Raw genomic sequence first — 18,862 nt, 5'->3', positions numbered from 1 at the left:
CCAGTAAAAAAATATGGATTTCTGAATACAATGAATGTATGAGACATAAAATGTAATGAAACACAAAGTGTGACCACTGTACTGTTTAGATGCAAAACAGTTTTTCATGCATTGCAATGCAAGCACTCCATTCTATACACCCAAACCACAAACAGATTTAAGTGTAAGGGAAATATTTCTCTAGGCTGAGAAAATATGTGATTGACAAAGTCTCGAACCAATGACTGAAAAAGGCTGGTTTTAATTGACCAATGGTTGAAGTGGGCAGGCCCACAGCCCACATACATAGATTGCAAGCAATACATCTGGAGAGACAGCTGCTCTGTCAAATTCAGATATAATATTGCGTACACTAATTTTATATCCTTTACAAATATCTTCAAGGAGGTCAAAATTTAGACACAGTAGGTTTAAAAAAAAAACTGACAATTTAGGTAATGAATTTGATTATGTAAATTCTAGGTTTCGATTTCTGTACATGACTTCAAATACATTTAAAAACAGCTTTGCAGTAAGTTACAAGTGTCTAGAGGGCAGCAAACCATGAACGTAGAAAACGTACCATTTTTTGGGTTGTGTAAGTACCTTAAACTTCTTGTATTTGACTCGCCACTCTAGCACGTCCTTGCAGTGCTGGCAGACTGCTTCGTGAACTTTTGTATTCAGTTTCTAAAGGACAGAGATCAAAAACCGACATTAGACAGATAACAGATGTAAATAACTCCTCCAAAATACATGGTGTTGTTGTTTTACTGATTTGCATCAGGGTTCAAGTGCTTGAGCATAGAATGACATATCCACCACCCTCCTCAAGCACAAAGAAGACATTCACATCATCAAACAACTACTCTGCACACACCCCAGACACCCCTCACCCGCCTCCACCAGCACCACCCCTCCCAACAGGACCTCTACCCGGTCGGCTGACTCTCTCACTCAACGCCCCCCGCACTGGACCTCAATCCCTGCTCGCGAAAGCGAAAACCGTCCCCATCGCTCCTGTAACCCACTATCGGACCTCGACACAGTCACCCTCCTCCGCTCCTACGACCCAGCTCCCCATAACAACATACCCACCACCCTCCGCGCCATTCCAACGATTCATCCAAATCCCCTTAGACCCCACACACTGAACAACAGAATCTCTATCCGTAGTAACCTGAGAAAAGTCCCCCTCTCTCTAGAACCCCCTTCCGCCCTCGACACACCCTGTCTCAAATGCACCCTCCTCAACTGCAGATCGGCCTCTAGGCACTCCTCCGCAGTCGCTGATCTCATCTTAACACTGGACCTTGACCTAATCATCATGACTGAAACCTGGCTAACTGAATCTTCTACACCTATAATGGACATACTGGTTCCCCCCAACTACCACATCACTAGACTAGACAGGGTTGGTCAAAAAGGTGGTGGAATCGCATGTATACACAGGAGTAACCTCTCTGTCCTGAAAGTAACCTCTCCTTCCCTACCCTCCCCAACCTCCTGTGAATACATCTGCCTCGATATTATCAGTGAGGGCAAACCGATATGCTCTCTTCACGGCATTTACCACCCACCAGGGGACAACCTTACCTTCTCACAACAAATCATGGATTTGATCACAACCAATTCCGGGCGACAAATCACACAAATATACCTTGGTGACTTCAACCTCCACAGGAACGATCATAATGACGCGGTGGTAAAGAGTCTTAAAAATTTCCTCAACGCCCTTGACCTCACCCAATTATGCAACAGCCCGACCCACGAGAAAGGCTCTATCCTTGACCTTATCATCTCCAAAGAGGACTCTATCCAACTCGAATCTATCCAACCCTGTGACTGGTCAGATCATCATATTGTCACATTCTTCATCAATGAAAAAGTCAAATTTAACCCGGTTCAATCCTTCAAGCCCAAAGTCTGGAAAAGAGACCTGAAAAAACTCAACCCAAACTCTCTACCTCCCCAACAGCTGCAACCTCCTACTTCCTCCTACCGGCGTAACGGATGTCCAATCCTTGACTGATCACTATCTCAACACTATGAACTCTATAGTTAATGAAGCTGCACCTATGCAGCTAAAAAGAGCCTCCACAAAAATGTCCAATCCTTGGTTCGACGGGAGTCTCAATGACGATAGACGGGCAATGCGAATGGCAAAACGCACCTGGAGATCAGCTCCCTCCGCACTGCACTTAAAAATGCTGAAGAAAAAGAGAAATGCCTACTTCAGGAAAATAAAACGCTCAAAATCAGATTTCTTCAGCCGTCAGCTCGACGAAGCCAAAAATCGTCCGAGAAAGCTGTTTGAGCTAATCAGAACACAATCCAAGGAACAACCCCAACCACTCAGCACTTTGGGCGAAGCACCCTCCTGTGAAGACTTCGCCTCTTTCTTTATCCAAAAAACCGACAACATAAAGAACGATCTCCTCATTGACGTAAGTCTTTACCTCAAACCCCACTGCACAGCACCCACTGAACCAAAAAACAATGCTACATGGTCATCCTTTGTCACCTATTCGGAAGAAGAAATTGGTAGACTGCTCAGCACTGTGAAACCAGCCAATCACCTCACGGACCGTCTTCCTGCCAACGCTGTCAAAGACCTTGCCCCGTCGCTCCTCCCACTCTGGACTAAAATTATTAACAGTTCACTTCAACAAGGGACCATCCCCGACTCCCTCAAAGTTGGACAAGTCACACCTCTACTAAAGAAACCTACAGCCGACCCCTCTGATCTAAATAATTACCGTCCCATTACCAATATTCCGACTCTTGCCAAACTGTTGGAAAAATGCGCACAAATACAATTGACTAAACACATTAATCAGTTTGATCTACTCAACCCTCATCAATCAGGCTTCAGAGCAGATCACAGTACAGAAACTGCTATGACTCACATAATTAACTACGCCCTTCAAATCGTAGATCAAAACGATACCTGCCTCCTCATCCTTCTTGATCTCTCTTCTGCATTCGACACCGTCAAACATGAGAATTTACTCGAACTATTAAACAAAAGAATGGGTCTATCTGGAACTGTGCTCAAGTGGTTCACGTCCTTTCTACACAAGAGATCGCAGAAATTCAAGAGTAGCAACTTGATGTCTTCGCCAATACCTGTATCGCTAGGCGTCCCACAAGGATCCTCCCTATCCCCAACTTTGTTTAACCTAGTTATGGAACCTCTCGCCACCTTGCTACAAGCATCCAATGTTCACTTCCACATGTATGCCGACGACACCCAACTTTATCTCAAATTACAATCACCCAAAGACATTATGCTCTTGAATTCAACGATCAGAAGCACCCAATCCTGGCTGGCCGCTAATCATCTCAAACTCAATGCTCTTAAAACAGAGTTCCTCTTGATCTCACCTCCCGCGAAGATCACTACCGCTCAAATTTGGCTTAAACACCTAACGGCACTCAATGTTCATCCCACCATCGTGGACTCAGCAAAATCTTTAGGCATAACACTTGACACCAACATCAACATGCAGGAACACATCAACAAAGCAACTAAGGGTGCAAACTACCAGATCAATACCTTAAGGAAACTCAAACCCTTCCTTCCTGCCAAAAGATTTCCAAACTGCGGTACAAGCACTAGTCATCCCTCGAATAGATTACGGCAGCATCGCCCTCTGCGGTCTCCCCTAACTACTACGGCACCCAAGAGCTTCTCTAAACGCCGCAGCGAGACTCATCACTGGATCAAAAAAACACTCACACATTTCCCCTGACCTGAAATCCCTGAACTGGCTGCCTTTTGAAGCCAGAATACATCTGAAAATCGCCTGCATGACGCACAAGGCTGTCCACCTGAGCTCACCCGGATACCTCGCTCAGAAGCTGACGATTTCTGAAGGCTCCAGAAACACTAGAGGCACAAACAATCTTTTGCTAAAGCCCCAAAGATTCCGCAAGGAAAAAAACTATAAACGCTCCTTCTCAGGAATGGCACCCAGGATCTGGAACTCACTCCCCCCTGAAACCAGGCTCATCTCCTCTACCATACTTTTTAAGAAAGAAGTAAAAGCTATCCTCATGGCTAAATACACTTGAATTGTTACTGGGGATGATATTTACAGACACTGTACCATTCTACTGATTCTTTTGCATTTTTGTATGACTCGTGTTATTGACCTACCTGATTGTTTACGCTACCACTTATTTGTACTTGTATCAATATTGATGTATCTGTCTGACTATGCTCCCGCATGTACCTTCCCCACCCCAATTGTTATTTACTCACATGTTGTACCCTTCGTCTGTAAAGCGCTCTGATATCTGCAAAGATCCTGTTCGCGCTATATAAAACTTTCAAAATAAAATAAATAAAGTATACAGGGTCCCATTGTCAAAATACTCCGTTTACACTTCATTTGGTGCAAATTTCCAGCTAGAGCACCCCAAAACCAATTTACTCACATGCAAAATTACAACATACTAGTATAATTCTAGCAGTGGGCAAAGCCATAAAAGAGTACAAGTGCACAGTGAATATGCACTTGTAATTGAAGCCACGAGAACACATGAGTGTTATAGCTTTGTGAATTGGGAAATTAGGGTCAGACTTTTGCGGCCAGAAAAGGCCCGCTTCATATAATTGGGGTGTTTTTTTACAGCAAAAATGCTTTTTTAAATGAACAAAATTCAAACTGCGATTCGGTAACATGTGACTGAGCTCAATTTGTGTTAGCGATTCAGTATTTGGAAGGGGCATGTTTGGGGCGTACCTTCCAAATACCAAATTGGTACTGTTTTGCAACTGAATTCCGGTCGTAAAACAGTTATACTTTAGCACTGTTTAAAACTGGTGCTAACCCATTTGCAAAGGGGAAGGGGTCGTAGGGACCCCCGTCCCCTTTTAAAATGTTTTTAAAATAGTTTTCAAGAGCAGGCAATGGTCCTAGTGACCACCACTGCCTGCTCTCAAAAAATCAAACTTAAACGTTTAATTTTCTTTTTTTAAATGCCTGCCATTTTCCTTTAAAACAAGCTCATTTTGAAAAAACATGTTTGATTAAAAAGCAACTATAAGACACGGTAGTCTGCTAACCCCAGCAGGCCAACATCCCTCTGATAGCACCAATGCCTAAAGGGTCGGAAATTGCAACCTACCTCATTAATATTCATTAAGTAGGTCGATCTACGACCCACTAGGAATCACTAATTTAAAATAAAAAGTTTCATACGTTAGGAATTACTATTTTCTAATTGCAATTCGGTAAGAATCACAATTAGGAAAGAAATTGAAATTCCTAACATCAGTACATCTGGGCCTAACTTACAATCTGTTCAGTGCTCGACAAGCATGGTTTATTAAAAGCTAGGATACAAAGTAGATTTTTAAGGAACATGAACAATAATCACTAGAATATATGACCACTCAATAATTCATACCAGGGGATATTGAGTATGAGCAAGACTTTTACATTCGTTTGCCAGGTTCTTGATGAGCTACCGTGACCTTGGGCAATAACTAACTACCACGTGCCTCAATATTATACACCAAAGTGTCTGTCTTTTCCAGCAGCCTTCGGCTGGCTACGTCTGCAGTCAGACGTTCATCCAGATCCCTCTGGGGATAGGCGAGGCAACAATACCCATGCGTTCGAAAAAGAGCAGTCGTCTAAAAATGCACACTTCTGGAAAATCACGTGATCCATGATCATTCTGCTGCCTGCCAGCTGTAAGGTAATCCCAAGCCTCCCAACGACAGGGAATCAATGATTTCCACCACGTGGAGAGCATATCTGAGGTTTCAAAGAAAATGGCTCAGTACCAGCTTATCGCACAGAATGACTGGACTACTGGATCGCCCTAAAAAATGTATTTAAGATATTTATAAAGCGCACACCTAGCCACAATATACTGTGTAAATACACATGGAGTGAACCTGATGAAGAGAGCAAAAGACAAAGACTAAAGACTCTTTTTAAAAACGTTTTTTAGACCACATTTCTTGGAGCGCAATGCTAATTATTTCCGACTGCACGAAAATAAATGATATGAGAAGAGTTCCCTGTAGATGTTTTGATATACTTAGCTAAAATCAATTGTCTCAGTATGTCTGTGCAGATACACAGGCCAGGACATAAACATAATGCAAAGTGTTGCCGAAATCGGGATTGCACATATTACGCTCTATTTTTGTCACAAATTCAAATGTAAAATGTTTTCTCTAATTTTTAGTCATTCGCAGTTAAATATTTAAAGAAAAACGTTTTGGAACTCCAACCTAAATAAATTACTATTCATTTTTGCAACAAATTAAATTGCTACACTTAGACGTCTACCATTAGCTGGAAGATGGAGCGGGCCTCAACAACATTAACCTGTACTTGACCATCTTGTAGCTTGGCACAAAGGCAGTCAGGCGTAATTTAGAGGCGATGTGTAAAGTATTTATGCAGCACTTCAAACAGCAATAAAGTGAAGACACCACACTAGAAAAATCCCACACCAATTTAGAAACATAGTAACATTTAATACATTCTTTGAGACGAAAATGACAAAAATCTAATTAAAAAGCACAAAGCACCAAATGTGGTTATCTGGTCACTCTGGACCATGAAAAAGTCACACCCTCAGGCCGAATACATTGTAGAGGCCTTGATACAGGGACCAAGTTAGGCCCACTGAACAAAGTACCTTAATTTTTGATTGTGCAGCTTTGCGGGATGCCTGGTCGAGGATGAGTTGCAAAGCAGCAGTTCTGAGGCAGTGCTGAGAGGCAATGTTTCGGTTCCGGTGAGGTTTTGCAGGGCAATGCATCGCACTGCGTTGGTTCTGATCGCAGCTGGGCTGGCTGGGCACTTTCAGGCTCACTTCCAAGGGTCCTGGGGTGGAACTACTTGGGGTGAAGGACTCACAGCAGGCAGAGTCCAGGTGTAGAGTTCAGGGTCCTTGGAGCCCTTTCTGTCCCTGAGGCTCTATTGAGGAAGCAAGCTAACTTGGCTCGAAGTCACTCTGGTTCTCCTGGCTTCAAGATCCAGGCCCAGTCCTTCTGACTCACTCAGCCAGCAGGGCACCAGAGTAGCAGTCCTTCTTTCAAAAGAGTAGCACAGCAGTCCTTCTTCTGAGTCTTCCACAGGTCCCGATGGGTACAGAAAAGTTGGGGTCTGTGGTCCACTATTTGTCCTTGGTGCCAGCTTTTAACCCCTTCCATGCTGCCGCGATTTTGCGGCAGTGCGGCACTTCCGCAAAACGGGCGGGGCCGCGTCGGCCATTGGCCGAAAGGCAGCACTGGGGAGGTAGTGCTGCCGTCGGCCAATGACCGACGGCAGCATGGAAGGGGTTAAAGCATAAGAGAAGTTTCTAGAGATTTTCACACCCTTAGGTGTCTGGAGCTTCCTCCCTGCATTCCTTGGCCCCAGCATGACTGTTTGTCAGTGTGCTGAAGCACAGTCTTTGTTATGTGCAAGTGTGGCAGGTGAAAACTCTTCCCCTCATCTTGACAGAGATGGCCCTTCCTGCCAACACCTATTCCTCCTGTGTCTCACTGACTGGGAATAATACGCAAAGACCAACTGCCAGCTACACCTAGTCATGTGGCCCAGGATACAGGCCGCCAGCACCAAATAGTTGGGACAAGGTAACACCAGATTTCTAAAAGCAAATTACAAGTACTCGTTTCTAAAAGTGGCATATTCAGAATTGTGACTTAAAATCTGCCTTTTGCATTCAAGAGGGTTTCAAATTACAATTGTTTAAACACCAAACTCAACATCCCTACCTGTCCCTAATTGAAAGTATTGAATGTAATAAGGTTACTAAATAACATCATATGGGAGAGACAGTTTTTGCAATAGTGAAAAATGTATTTAAGTGCTAAAAAGTACAACTTTTCTAATACACTGCACCCTACTCTATGGGCTGTTTAGGGCCTATCCTATGGGATGACATATGTATTATAAAGAAAGGTGTAGGCCTGGCAAAAGGTTTATTTTGTCAGGTCATCATGGCAGTTTAAAACTGCACACACAGGCTGCAATGGCAGGCTTAAGACATGTTTAAAGGGTTACTTAAGTGTGTGGCACAATCAGTGCTATGGGCCTACTAGTAGCACTTAATTTACAAGTCCTGGGTACAGGTAGTACCATTTCACTAGGGACTTACAAGCAAAATAAATTAGCCAATTGGGTGTAAGCCAATGTTACCATGTTTAGGGAGTGAGCACACAAACGTTAGCACAGCCCTGCAGTGGTAAAGTGCACAGACTCCTAAGGCCAACAAAAACAAGATCAGCAAAAGGAGGATTAAGGCTCAACGTTTGGGGGGAGACCACCCTAAGGCTCACAGGTTTAACAGAGCCACACCCCTAGCCTAAGCAGAGTGGTCGGTAGACTTAATACTAATAAAGGATAAATGGAAACAGTAGCTGGTGGAGGGGGTTAGCGAGAGTAAGGGATAAGGGACACTTTAAATGCAGTATTTCAAACTTTTTTAAAGGAAGAAAAAAATTGGAAGATATGAATGTTTGGGGGTACCTATTCAAACACTTGATGCCCTGATAGAAAACAATTGTTTCAAGGTACTTTTTGTTTAAAGCAGGGTCCTAAACGAAAAGAGTATCAGAGCTGATCAACTCTTACAGCTCCACTGAGAGGTTCAGTTTTCTGACGAAATAATCTGAGGAGCCAGAGTGAAGTTAGTGTACTTAACACACACATTTGTATCTGACCTGTCCTCAATGGGGAGTCAGCCCAGAGAAATCAACATAGGTTTGATTGGTAAGAATTATCACTTTTAGGAATGACATGAGCTTTGGCATAGAGAGTGACTATGAGACTGATTTTAAGAATTTTGAACAGAATTATCCTGGCCAAGAAACTCGTCCTATCAGGCGAGAACAGAACTTTGCAAAGTACAGGCTCCCTTCTACTAAAGCCCTACAAATTTTAAAAAATAAAGCCTACAACCGTTCTTTCTCCGTATTTCACCCCAAAATTTGGAACTCTCTTCCTCCTGAGACCAGATCCAACCACTCAACTTCCCTCTTCAAATGAAAAGTAAAGCAACAACTAATGAACAGATTGCTTCCCCAGTGAAGATGAAACCCTCCCAGACTTTAACATCCATGGCCTGTCCTTCCACAAGACTATCTGGTCCTACTACACCCATTCTTACTTTTTTCTAAAATGCCACTCTACATATTATTTATATGACTATTCTGAATCCATACTCTTCAAATGTCAACTTATGATCTTATACCTACTTTGTTGTTCCTCCACATTTGTATACTCCTACCTGTTTACCTTTTTTTTTACTTTACTGAGGTACATCACTCTGATTCCCAAAAGGATCATGTTCGTGCTATATAAAACTCAATAAATAAAACTAAATAATCTAGAGACTGATAACCGAGAAGGCAATGCCAATCAAAAGTTTAGTCGACAATTTATAATTGTAAAGATGACAACATAAGGTGGAGTTATTTTTGTCATCACTTGATGGTGTGAATCAATGACAATAATGATGAGGTTTTTGCGATCCACCAATCATATGGCTACACTGTTGCCCAAAGGGGAATGCTTAGTTCTTGTTAGCTTGTATGTAACATAAACATAACATGCATATTTGTAAAGCACATGTTCACCCCTAACGGGGTATCTTGGCACTGAATAACAGATGTTTATTGTTACCCAACTCAATGGTACTCATTTTATCGGCCTTAGATGGATGAAAGGCTGAGTGGGCCCGCCGGGATTTGAACCTTTGACCATGAGGTCAAACACAGGCCCCTACAGCGGATGTATTAGCCTACTGACCCAACCTGGTATATGTTTAGGCCATCCAAAGTATTAGGATTGGTGCTTGATTCTGTGGGTGTGTGGGGGACTTAACTGTACACAGGTAATCCTCAAGCATATGACTCATTTCCATCAGATGGACTTGAAGGGATGATACTGGGCTGTGGCACTTTGTCATTTCTTGGTAGGAGTTAATGTGGGAAGAGAGAGAGAGTGATGCATGTCTGTGAGGGTTTAGAAACAAATGTAGATGCCATGGTTCTATGATGGAGAAACTGGTTGCAAGATAGAAAAGGGATATGCAGAGAGAAAGGAGAGGTAGTGTGTGAGGAAAGTGAAGGAAGGGGGGGGTCACACAGATGCCATCTTGCTTGTGTAAAGTTACTGGCTGAGCAGGAAGAGAAGAGGGAACGAAAGAAGGTGTTTGGGGAGAGAAAACATTTTTTACAACCCATGAGATACATCGCATGCCATTACAACGAAAGTCGTTACAACTACGCGTTGTTACAGCGCATGCCATTACAACCCAAGTCCGCTCTCGACAGACGGCCACCGGGTAACAACGGAGGAGGGATTCAAAATCTCGGAGCGCACCGCCTTTCCAGAGAACACACACGTTTTCGGACAGCTTCTCCACTAATGGATCCCCGCCCGGTTAACACCTGAAACACATCGTTTTCAGTGTCCTAACACTGCAGTTAGTAATACGCCCGAATAGGTTTGCAAATGAGTGGAGACCACTCGTCTGGCTCATAACTCCACTGGATAACCTACCACTTTCTATCAACAATTACTAGATACAAAGAAATCCCAGTGTCTCTCTCGAGTTTACCCACGTGAGACTTCAACATAATTCCAGACTAAATCTCAACCCACACGCAGGAGTGGAGTCCTAAGCCCTGAAGAGTCGTGTTGACTCTACGGCACACGACGAAACACGTGTCGGCATATTGTGACATTCCTCACGTCTGGACAAAATAAATCTTCGCCCTGCTGGGATAAGAAACACACCAAAGAATCTGCTTCTATTATATTGTTGTTTTCTGTTTTATTTATGCTCATTGTGTTACACTATCTTGTGGTTGCGAGAGCTTCGCTGCACCAAGTTGTTACAACGACTTGCTGTAGGGGGCAGAAGGTGTTGGATTTTCAATCCAACACCTTTGCTACTGTTGCACACAGGAAATGGCCTTAATAACGAATCCTTTACAACGAGTCTACTAAACAAAGAATCCAAAACAACGACCTTTCAATGAACCACAACCTCATTAACCACAACTTCCTAAACCACGACTTACAAGAACAACGACCTCATCATTAAAAACGACTTCCTATAACTGGCCAATAGATGGCACTGCAACCAGCAACTTCATTGGAGTCCCTTTAATTCCGGTGAAGAGAAGGGCAACAACGAAGATCGGAAAGTTAATGAAAATAATAGTGAAACAATTGAGCTGGTGTCAAATATCCCCTGCCGGCCGGCCCTGGCAGAAGAGGCAGAAGCTGAAGGTTTTCAGGTAGGACCGCTAAATGAATTTTGGAATCATTAAATAATTTAGGAAAGTGTTGGGACTTCGTTGGAGTCCCTTTAATTCAGATGACGAGAAGGGCAACAACGAAGTTTGAAAAGTTAATGGAAATTATCCTGAAACAATTAAGCTGGTGTCAAATATCCCCTGCCGGCCCTGGTTGATGAGGCAGAAGCTGAAGGTTTTTAGGTAGGCCCTCTAAATGAATTTTAAAGTAATAAATAATTTAGGTATGTGCTTTAAAACATAAATATTTACCAGAAAGTACGTGTTGTAGGGATATGTAATTCGTCCGTAATTGTAAAAAAGGATTATTAAATTGTTAATTTGTTAGTTTTACGATTCCTTACTAAATATTGTTTAGTATTAAATACATGTTTAATTTAATGGAAAACTAAATCTCCGTGTTTCAAACATGGGTTTTTAAAAGAACATAATGGTATATTCAGGTAATGTGGCAAATTATATTTTTTGGTGGTTTAGGAAGTCGTTGTTCAGAATGTAGTGGTTTGGCTTAGCTCGTGGTTTAGCCTTCGTGGTTTAGGCATTCTTTGTTTAAGTAGTAGTTGTTTAATCATATATCGGTTGCACACACTGGAGTTGGAATAGTAAATTATACTATTCCAAACTCCAGCGCCCCCTCCCCCTCCCCCCTACAGCCAGTCATTGTAACGACTTTGTGCTAATGGCATGCGTAGAAAACACATGCGCTGTAACAAGTGCTATCCTTTGGGGAGGATGGAGTATGTCCAGTTCACAATTAGAGATTCATGTTTTTGTAGTGCTGGAAGGGTTGATCACTGCAGTTGATATGTGTGAGCGTGCAATAGGGGGGCACTCAGAATATCAAACAATACTACATTGACATTTGTTATCTTGTTAATGAAATATTCATGTGATGAAGGCCATAGAATAACAATACAAGTTAGCAAACATTCCCATGACTTATTGTTTGCATATTTGAGACGCGGGCTTTACAAAACCAGTAAGACCTAGAATCCCTGGAGAGAGACAGGATTTCATGTGGCATCATATATGAGCAGGTCTCATTGACTGCGTCCTCACAAAGAATGCTGAAAACAGCATTAGATTTAATGTGCTAGTCCACTTTTATGGACTATCATGCAATATATGTTAACCCCTTCCATGCTCATGACGAGCTGAGCTCGTCATGAGGCACAGTGGAGCTGTGCTGATGACGAGCTGAGCTCGTCATGAACAATGGGAATGAGCCTCATGCAGCACAGGAGGGGAAAATGCACAGCAGCGTAATCGATATTTGCTTTTAACAATAAATAAAAACTCATCTGATAGCTAGATGGATGAGATGCTAAGATTAGCAATCCATGTCCCTCCCCTCATCTGTAATTTAAAGAAAAACTAGAATACCGTTAAGAGGCATGCGAGTTACCCATTACAGAAATGCCTTTTTGGAAATCTTTCTGTCAAAGGATGGTGCACAATAACCTTTCCAAAGGAAACAGCGGAGGGATCTGAATTATGGCATGACAGAACTACAATCTTATCAGCATCGCAAACGGACAGCAGCTCAATTTGAGATTTTGGGGGTCATGTCTTAGTGATGTGGGATGGTCAGAATCTTGATTGATATTTAACGAGGAGAATGCTGTTTAAATAGTTTTAAATGAAAGGGCATTTACTGCTACCTATAATCCTCATCACAGTTATCATTACTGTTACCATTACTACTTCCAGTGTTTATATTTGGAGATGAGCCGAAGCTTTAGAAATCTAAAGGCTAGCCAAATGCCACAATAAATGTGGGAGTGAATGAAACAGGAGATATTAATAACTAGTCCCATCAATAAGCACTGCAAATATTTATCCATAGCTTGATTGTGGAAAAAAAGAGCCAAGCAGACAAAATCAAAAGCGGGGGGTGAAACTCTAATGTTCAGTGGTCAGATAATAAAACCACACGTCTCCAACAAAAAATACAACCCTGGAAAAATTTTGGAAATAACCCGACATAGCATAATGCCAATGTAAAATCACGAAATGATAATTTAGAAAAAGGAAAGGACTTATGAACCAACATGACATCACTTACTTTACTGTTGCTAGGTCCGCACTACAAAAGCATAGTGTGGTGATGTGATGCTGGCAGAGCTCTATGAGTATTCTATGATGTAATCTAGAGTGTTGGTAAGCATCCTGATCTGAGTGTTCTCTCAGTGGCAGTTGCTGCTTGTACCTTGGCTGTGCCTGCCGGGATGGCTCTCTGTACCCCTACAATAAATACTACAACTGGAAATCCATCACAGTGTCCTTCATACTTCTTATAAGTGGCGACAGAAGACGGTATGCCACTCTGCCTACTCTCAGCCACCTTTGTTTCCTGTTCGGCGAACACTGTGTCACAGGTATTCTCTACCTGTACTCTAGCAGCTCAACTGTGAGTAGCATTTTTTTTTACCGCTACCTCTCACCCAAGGCACACCGTTGAAAACAGGTACAGAGAGCCATGCCCATTTTCCTCATTTCCCTGTGCCTGTCCTGCTCTGTGCTTCCACTTGCTGCAGCCTTCCCTTTCCTCAACTCTGTTCTGCGAGAACCGATATTTGGATGTGCCTGCGCCGCCTGAATTTGAAATTGCCACTCTGCGCGCAGTACTTTGAGAGGATCCTTGAGACATTTAAAGCACTCTAAAGCCTCCCTTTTGGGCCTACCGGCCGTGAGCTTTACTCGCGCTTCCATTCACGAGCTGCCTCACGTGACACCTCCACCATTATTTTTCCTCGCTCTGCTGCAGCATACCCACTCGCACTCACCTGTACTTCCGCGGGCCCCGTTTGCACCTCATTGTGTATTCGGTTGCTGGGCTACAGTGTTTCTTCAAGGAGCTAAGTGTGTACGAAGTCCCTGTTTTCAAACGCTGATGCACACAGCGATCTCTGCCGATCTATATTTGTCACGCTGACACGCACAGCATAAAAAACTGTCCCGCTATTAAACAGCAATGTGGTCAATGTGGCAAAATGGGCCACTTTGCCAGAGTTTGCATGGGTGGTAGAAGGAAAAATGTAAGGTGTGTCCTCAATGAAACCGATGACCTCTGTGAGAACGATATCACGAGTCAGGAATATGTTGTAGTGGTGAAAAGAGGTACATCACACTACACATTCCTGACCCTGTAGTTGATGTCACCTTTGAAACCAATCACATTCAGCTTCTTGTTGCTACAGGAGCATGCATTAACATTATATCCCAGGATAAGTATCTCAATTTTTGTGCTGCAAAGAGCTTGTTACCACCGGACATACTTACTGTGGCCTTTGAAGGCAGTAGAATTGAATTGTTGGGCTATTTCTGGGCTGGCATCAGTGTTCTAGGAGTAGCCATCAAAGGAAAAGTGTAAGTGGCTAATCGAGAGATCAATGTCCACTGTCTTCTCCATCATGCTGAGTTTGGATTAACCATCAAACCTGGTCTGACTAACCCCTTTTTCATTGACAATCAATCTAATCAAAGTCACACCACTCTCACGAAAGACATCAACTCTCTGTCTAGTAATCAAATAGCTGGTGCTTGGAACAGAAGTTTAGCAAAATATTAGAGGACTGTCTAGGCAAGATCACCAACTTTCAACATTTCATTAAAGTTAAAGAAAGTGCCAAACCCGTCAAACATAGGTTGCACAATGTCCCCTTGAGCATTAGAGGCGATCTCTCTAAACATTTACAAACATTGTGTGATCAAGGTATAATTGAAAAGGTTGAGTCCACTCTCTCCCTGGCTTTCACCCATCGTTTTGGCCAAGAAGAAGTCTGGGGACTTGAGGATGTGTGTTGACTTGAGGAGCCGTAAAGTCATCTGGGTTGACAGTTTTCCTCTCCCACACATTGAGGATCTTATCGCTGAAGTAGGGTCCTCTTCATGGTATACCAAACTGGACCTCAAGGTTGCCTACCATCAGGTCGAGTTACATCCTCAGTCCCGATATCTCACAGCCTTGGTTACCCCTTATGGTGTCTTCCAGTTCTGCCGCCTGCCCTTTGACCTGGCCTTGGCAGCCAAGGTCTTTCAGAGACTCATGACTGAGATGTTCCATCACAACGCTCATGTTGTGGTCTTTCAGGACGACATCCTCATCTTAACAAAGACTGAAGTCAAACATGATTCAGTTATTGATCAAGTTTTAATTTCTAGAGAGCAGAGGGGTTACTTTGCAGAAAAGCAAATGCACTTTCAAAGTAAGAGAGATTGAATATTCCGGTCACATAATCTCTGAACATGGCATAAAACCAAAACCAGGCTTAATCAAGAGTATCTTTGAGGCACCTGTTCCTCAAAACAAGGAACAACTTAATATTTTTCTTGGTCACTGTGTGTTTTAGACAAAGTTCATGAAGGACTTCACTAAAACCACAGAGTTTTTCAGGGCACTACTAAACAAAGGAACAACTTACATATGGTCTGAGGAGTGTGAGAAAGGTTTCCAGTCCATCAATGACCACATTGTCAAAGCTCCTGCTCCGCAAGATTTTGTGGAGGGAAGGCAAACTGTTGTGACAGTTGATGCCTGTGAGTATGGTCCAGGAGCTGTCTTATCGCAGTATGCTGAAGGAAGAGAGCACACAGTGCGTTTCGCCTACAGGACGCTCCGTCCTGTTGAACGAAAGTATTATGTCATTGAAAGAGAGCTGTTAGCTTGCATCTGGAGTATCGAGAAATTCAAGTCATACTTGTGGGGCAGATCTTTTATCCTCAAGACCGACCATCGTCCTTTGGTTGACATCTTGTCCGGAAAAAATGGCAAACGTACCACTGCTCGATTAGCCAGATTGTCTACACAACTCCTAGAATACACATTCAGCGTAGAGTATATTCCCGGTAGGAAGAACAGCAGAGCGGACTGCTCATCTAGACTCCCCATTTCTGACACCGAAGAGCAAGAATGGGAGACTGAAGTAGAGGAATGTTTCGTAGCATATATCAGTCAAGACTATTTATCTTTTGCAGGAGAAGATTGGGTGATGGAGGTCAATAAAGATACTGCGCTCAAAGAAGTTGCTTCACTAATCAAGAGTGGCTGGCATAAAGAGAAATGTCTTTCCCCCGAACTACAGATGTTCTGGAAGGTCAGTGATGAGCTTTCGTGGAGGGTGGAAAAATGGTCAGAGGCAACAAACGTGTGCCTCCCATATGTTATTGTGAAAAAATTTTTAGCTGCATACTCTGGTCACCTTGGTGCCACCATCACCAAGAGAAAAGTCAGAACCGATTTCTGGTGGCCCAGAATGGACACTCAAATTGATGATCTAGTAAAGCAGTGTTTACGTTGCAACGCCAGTGACAAAGTTCTAGTACTTGAAGGTGTTACTGAATCTCCTGTGCCCCCGCCCCTCCCCCCCTACCAACTCAAAATACTTTCAAGTTATAATTGATCATCTGTCTAGGTGGGTTGAGGTTGAGCCCATTAGTACACCAAACTCTAAGAGTGTCATCAACTGTTTGAATACAATTTTTCTCAGGAAAGGTTATCCTGAGGAAATTCTTACTGACAACGGTGTGCAATCTGTTTACAAGGAGATGAATTCCTTTCTACGCTCCTGTGGCATCAAGCACACTAGAACTCTGTTTTGCCACCCACAAAGTAATGGCAAGGTGGAGAGATTCTACAGACTTGTGGTGGAGTGTGTGCAAGCAGCTTTTAAATCCAGATTTAGTTTGGTCACACCGCACTTTACCGCATGTCGCCACTAATTTCAGTCCCTTCGAACTTATGAGGGGTAGAAAAGCTTCTTCACAAGTTTACCCTTTCTGGATGATGAAATCATTCCATCAAAGCTGTGACATGAGAAGTATGTGGGAGTCTGCCAACAAAAAAATCTACTGAGGCATGCTCTAAAGCTCATGAAAGTCCAAACAAGAAAGAAACCCACAGACTCCGTGTTGGAGATTGGGTTAGAGTTAAAAAACCCTGTCTCAGTAAGAAAAGATCTCTCTAAGTTTTTAGATTCACAGCAAATTGGAGAAATTTGTAAAAATGCTGTCAAGTTGTCTAATGGAAACTGGTGGTGCACCTCTCGTGTTGCCAGAGACCCATGTACTCTCTCTAAAAACTGTTAAGGTTAACAAGAAGGTTTAGGGGGGGGGTGTCCAGAAAAGCACCAGAGTCCATGCCAGACTACAAAGTTTATGAGACTATGTATAATTCTCATTGTTTGTTCTTCTGCTCCTTTTTTCATTCTGTACCCCTTCCCTTCTTTTCTGTTGTTCTTATGTTGTTCTGTTAAAAGGGAGGAGGTGTGGTGATGTGATGCTGGCAGAGCTCTATGAATATTCTATGATGTCATCTAGAGAATTGGTAAGCATCCTGCTCTGAGTGTTCTCTCAGTGGCAGTTGCTGCTTGTGCCTTGGCTTTGCCAGCCGGGACGGCTCTCTGTACCCATACAATAAATACTACTAGAAATCCATCACAGTGTCCTTCATACTTCTTATCACATAGGTAGTGTGAGGAATGGCAGTGCAAGCATTACTGGTTTACTGTGAACCATCCATACACCATTGTAAGGTAAATGTTAACCTTGTAGTGTGAATTTTGGGTAACTTGGTCATATCATCCAGAAGCATGGTGTTTTAATAGCATCCCTGCCCATTAAGAAATAGAGGTTGCAGCATCCGATGTGTTTTTATTTCTGTCCAGATGCCACTATCAAATCATCTGCTAGTGCTCTGTTGTTGTCATAAACAGTTACCCTCATTATATGATCTACAATCCTACATTACTGCTGACTGGGTGAATCAGTGTTCAATGTAAGCAAGGGTTTTTGGGAAATCATATATGGTCACAAGGTCAGAGTTCTGCGAGGTAAGTATTTGCCTAACAATGGCCTACTGTTTAGCAATAGTGTTGTTCATTTTAACTATCATTGGCTGTTTGAGCATGATTCCTTACTGTACTATTATTATTATTATTATTATTAGGGAGTTTTGTAAAGCGCCTGGTTTACGCCCAAGGCGTGTCCCCGCGCTGTGGTAGGTAGGGTGTCCGTGAGCAGTCAACAGTAATTAGCGTCTGAAGAGATAGGTCTTAAGTTTTCGCCTGAACAGGGTTTCCGAAAACTCCATGCGTAGTTCCATCGGCAGATCATTCCACCGCTTAGCGGCCAGGTATCTGAATGATCTACCCCCCATTCGTGTTTTCTTTATTTTGGGGATTTTCAGAAGACCTGTGCAAGACGAGCGCAGGCTCCTGGTGGGCTCATACCAGGTGACCAAACTTTGTAGTGGGGCAGGGGCTTTTCCTCTCAGAATGCGGTGGCATGTGGCCAAAGCCCTGAATTCCACCCTACTCCTAACCGGAAGCCAGTGCAACTCCTGGAGCGCTGCCCTGGAGGGGGATCTTCTAGGAAGCCTCAAAACAAGGCGGGCGGTAGCATTCTGCAACACCTGGAGGCGGTTTAAAACCTTTTCCGTTGCCCCCAGATACAGCAGATTGCTATAGTCCATGCGAGATGTAACTAACGCATGCACCAGCGTCCGTCGAGCATCAATGGGTAGGAAATCCAGGATCTTCCTCATGGTTTTTAGAATGCCGAAGCATGTCCCCACCACTC

The 18,862-nt window shown here is 43.1% G+C and overlaps 1 protein-coding gene across 1 annotated transcript in view; it reads right to left on the bottom strand.

Moving 5' to 3' along the window:
* Window positions 1-18,862, bottom strand: part of C3_1H9orf85 (chromosome 3_1 C9orf85 homolog) — a 365,977-nt gene that overhangs the window by 149,084 nt on the left and 198,031 nt on the right. The window contains exon 2 of the mRNA XM_086961260.1: window positions 563-669. Coding sequence (XP_086817386.1) covers window positions 563-669 — 107 coding nt within the window. The remainder of the gene's footprint in view (window positions 1-562; window positions 670-18,862) is intronic.

The sequence above is a fragment of the Lissotriton vulgaris genome, chromosome 3_1, assembly GCF_964263255.1.
Source record: "Lissotriton vulgaris chromosome 3_1, aLisVul1.2, whole genome shotgun sequence".
Classification (NCBI taxonomy): Eukaryota; Metazoa; Chordata; class Amphibia; order Caudata; family Salamandridae; genus Lissotriton; species Lissotriton vulgaris.
Note: the sequence above shows the minus strand (reverse complement) of the source record. Positions and strands in the feature narration are given on the sequence as shown.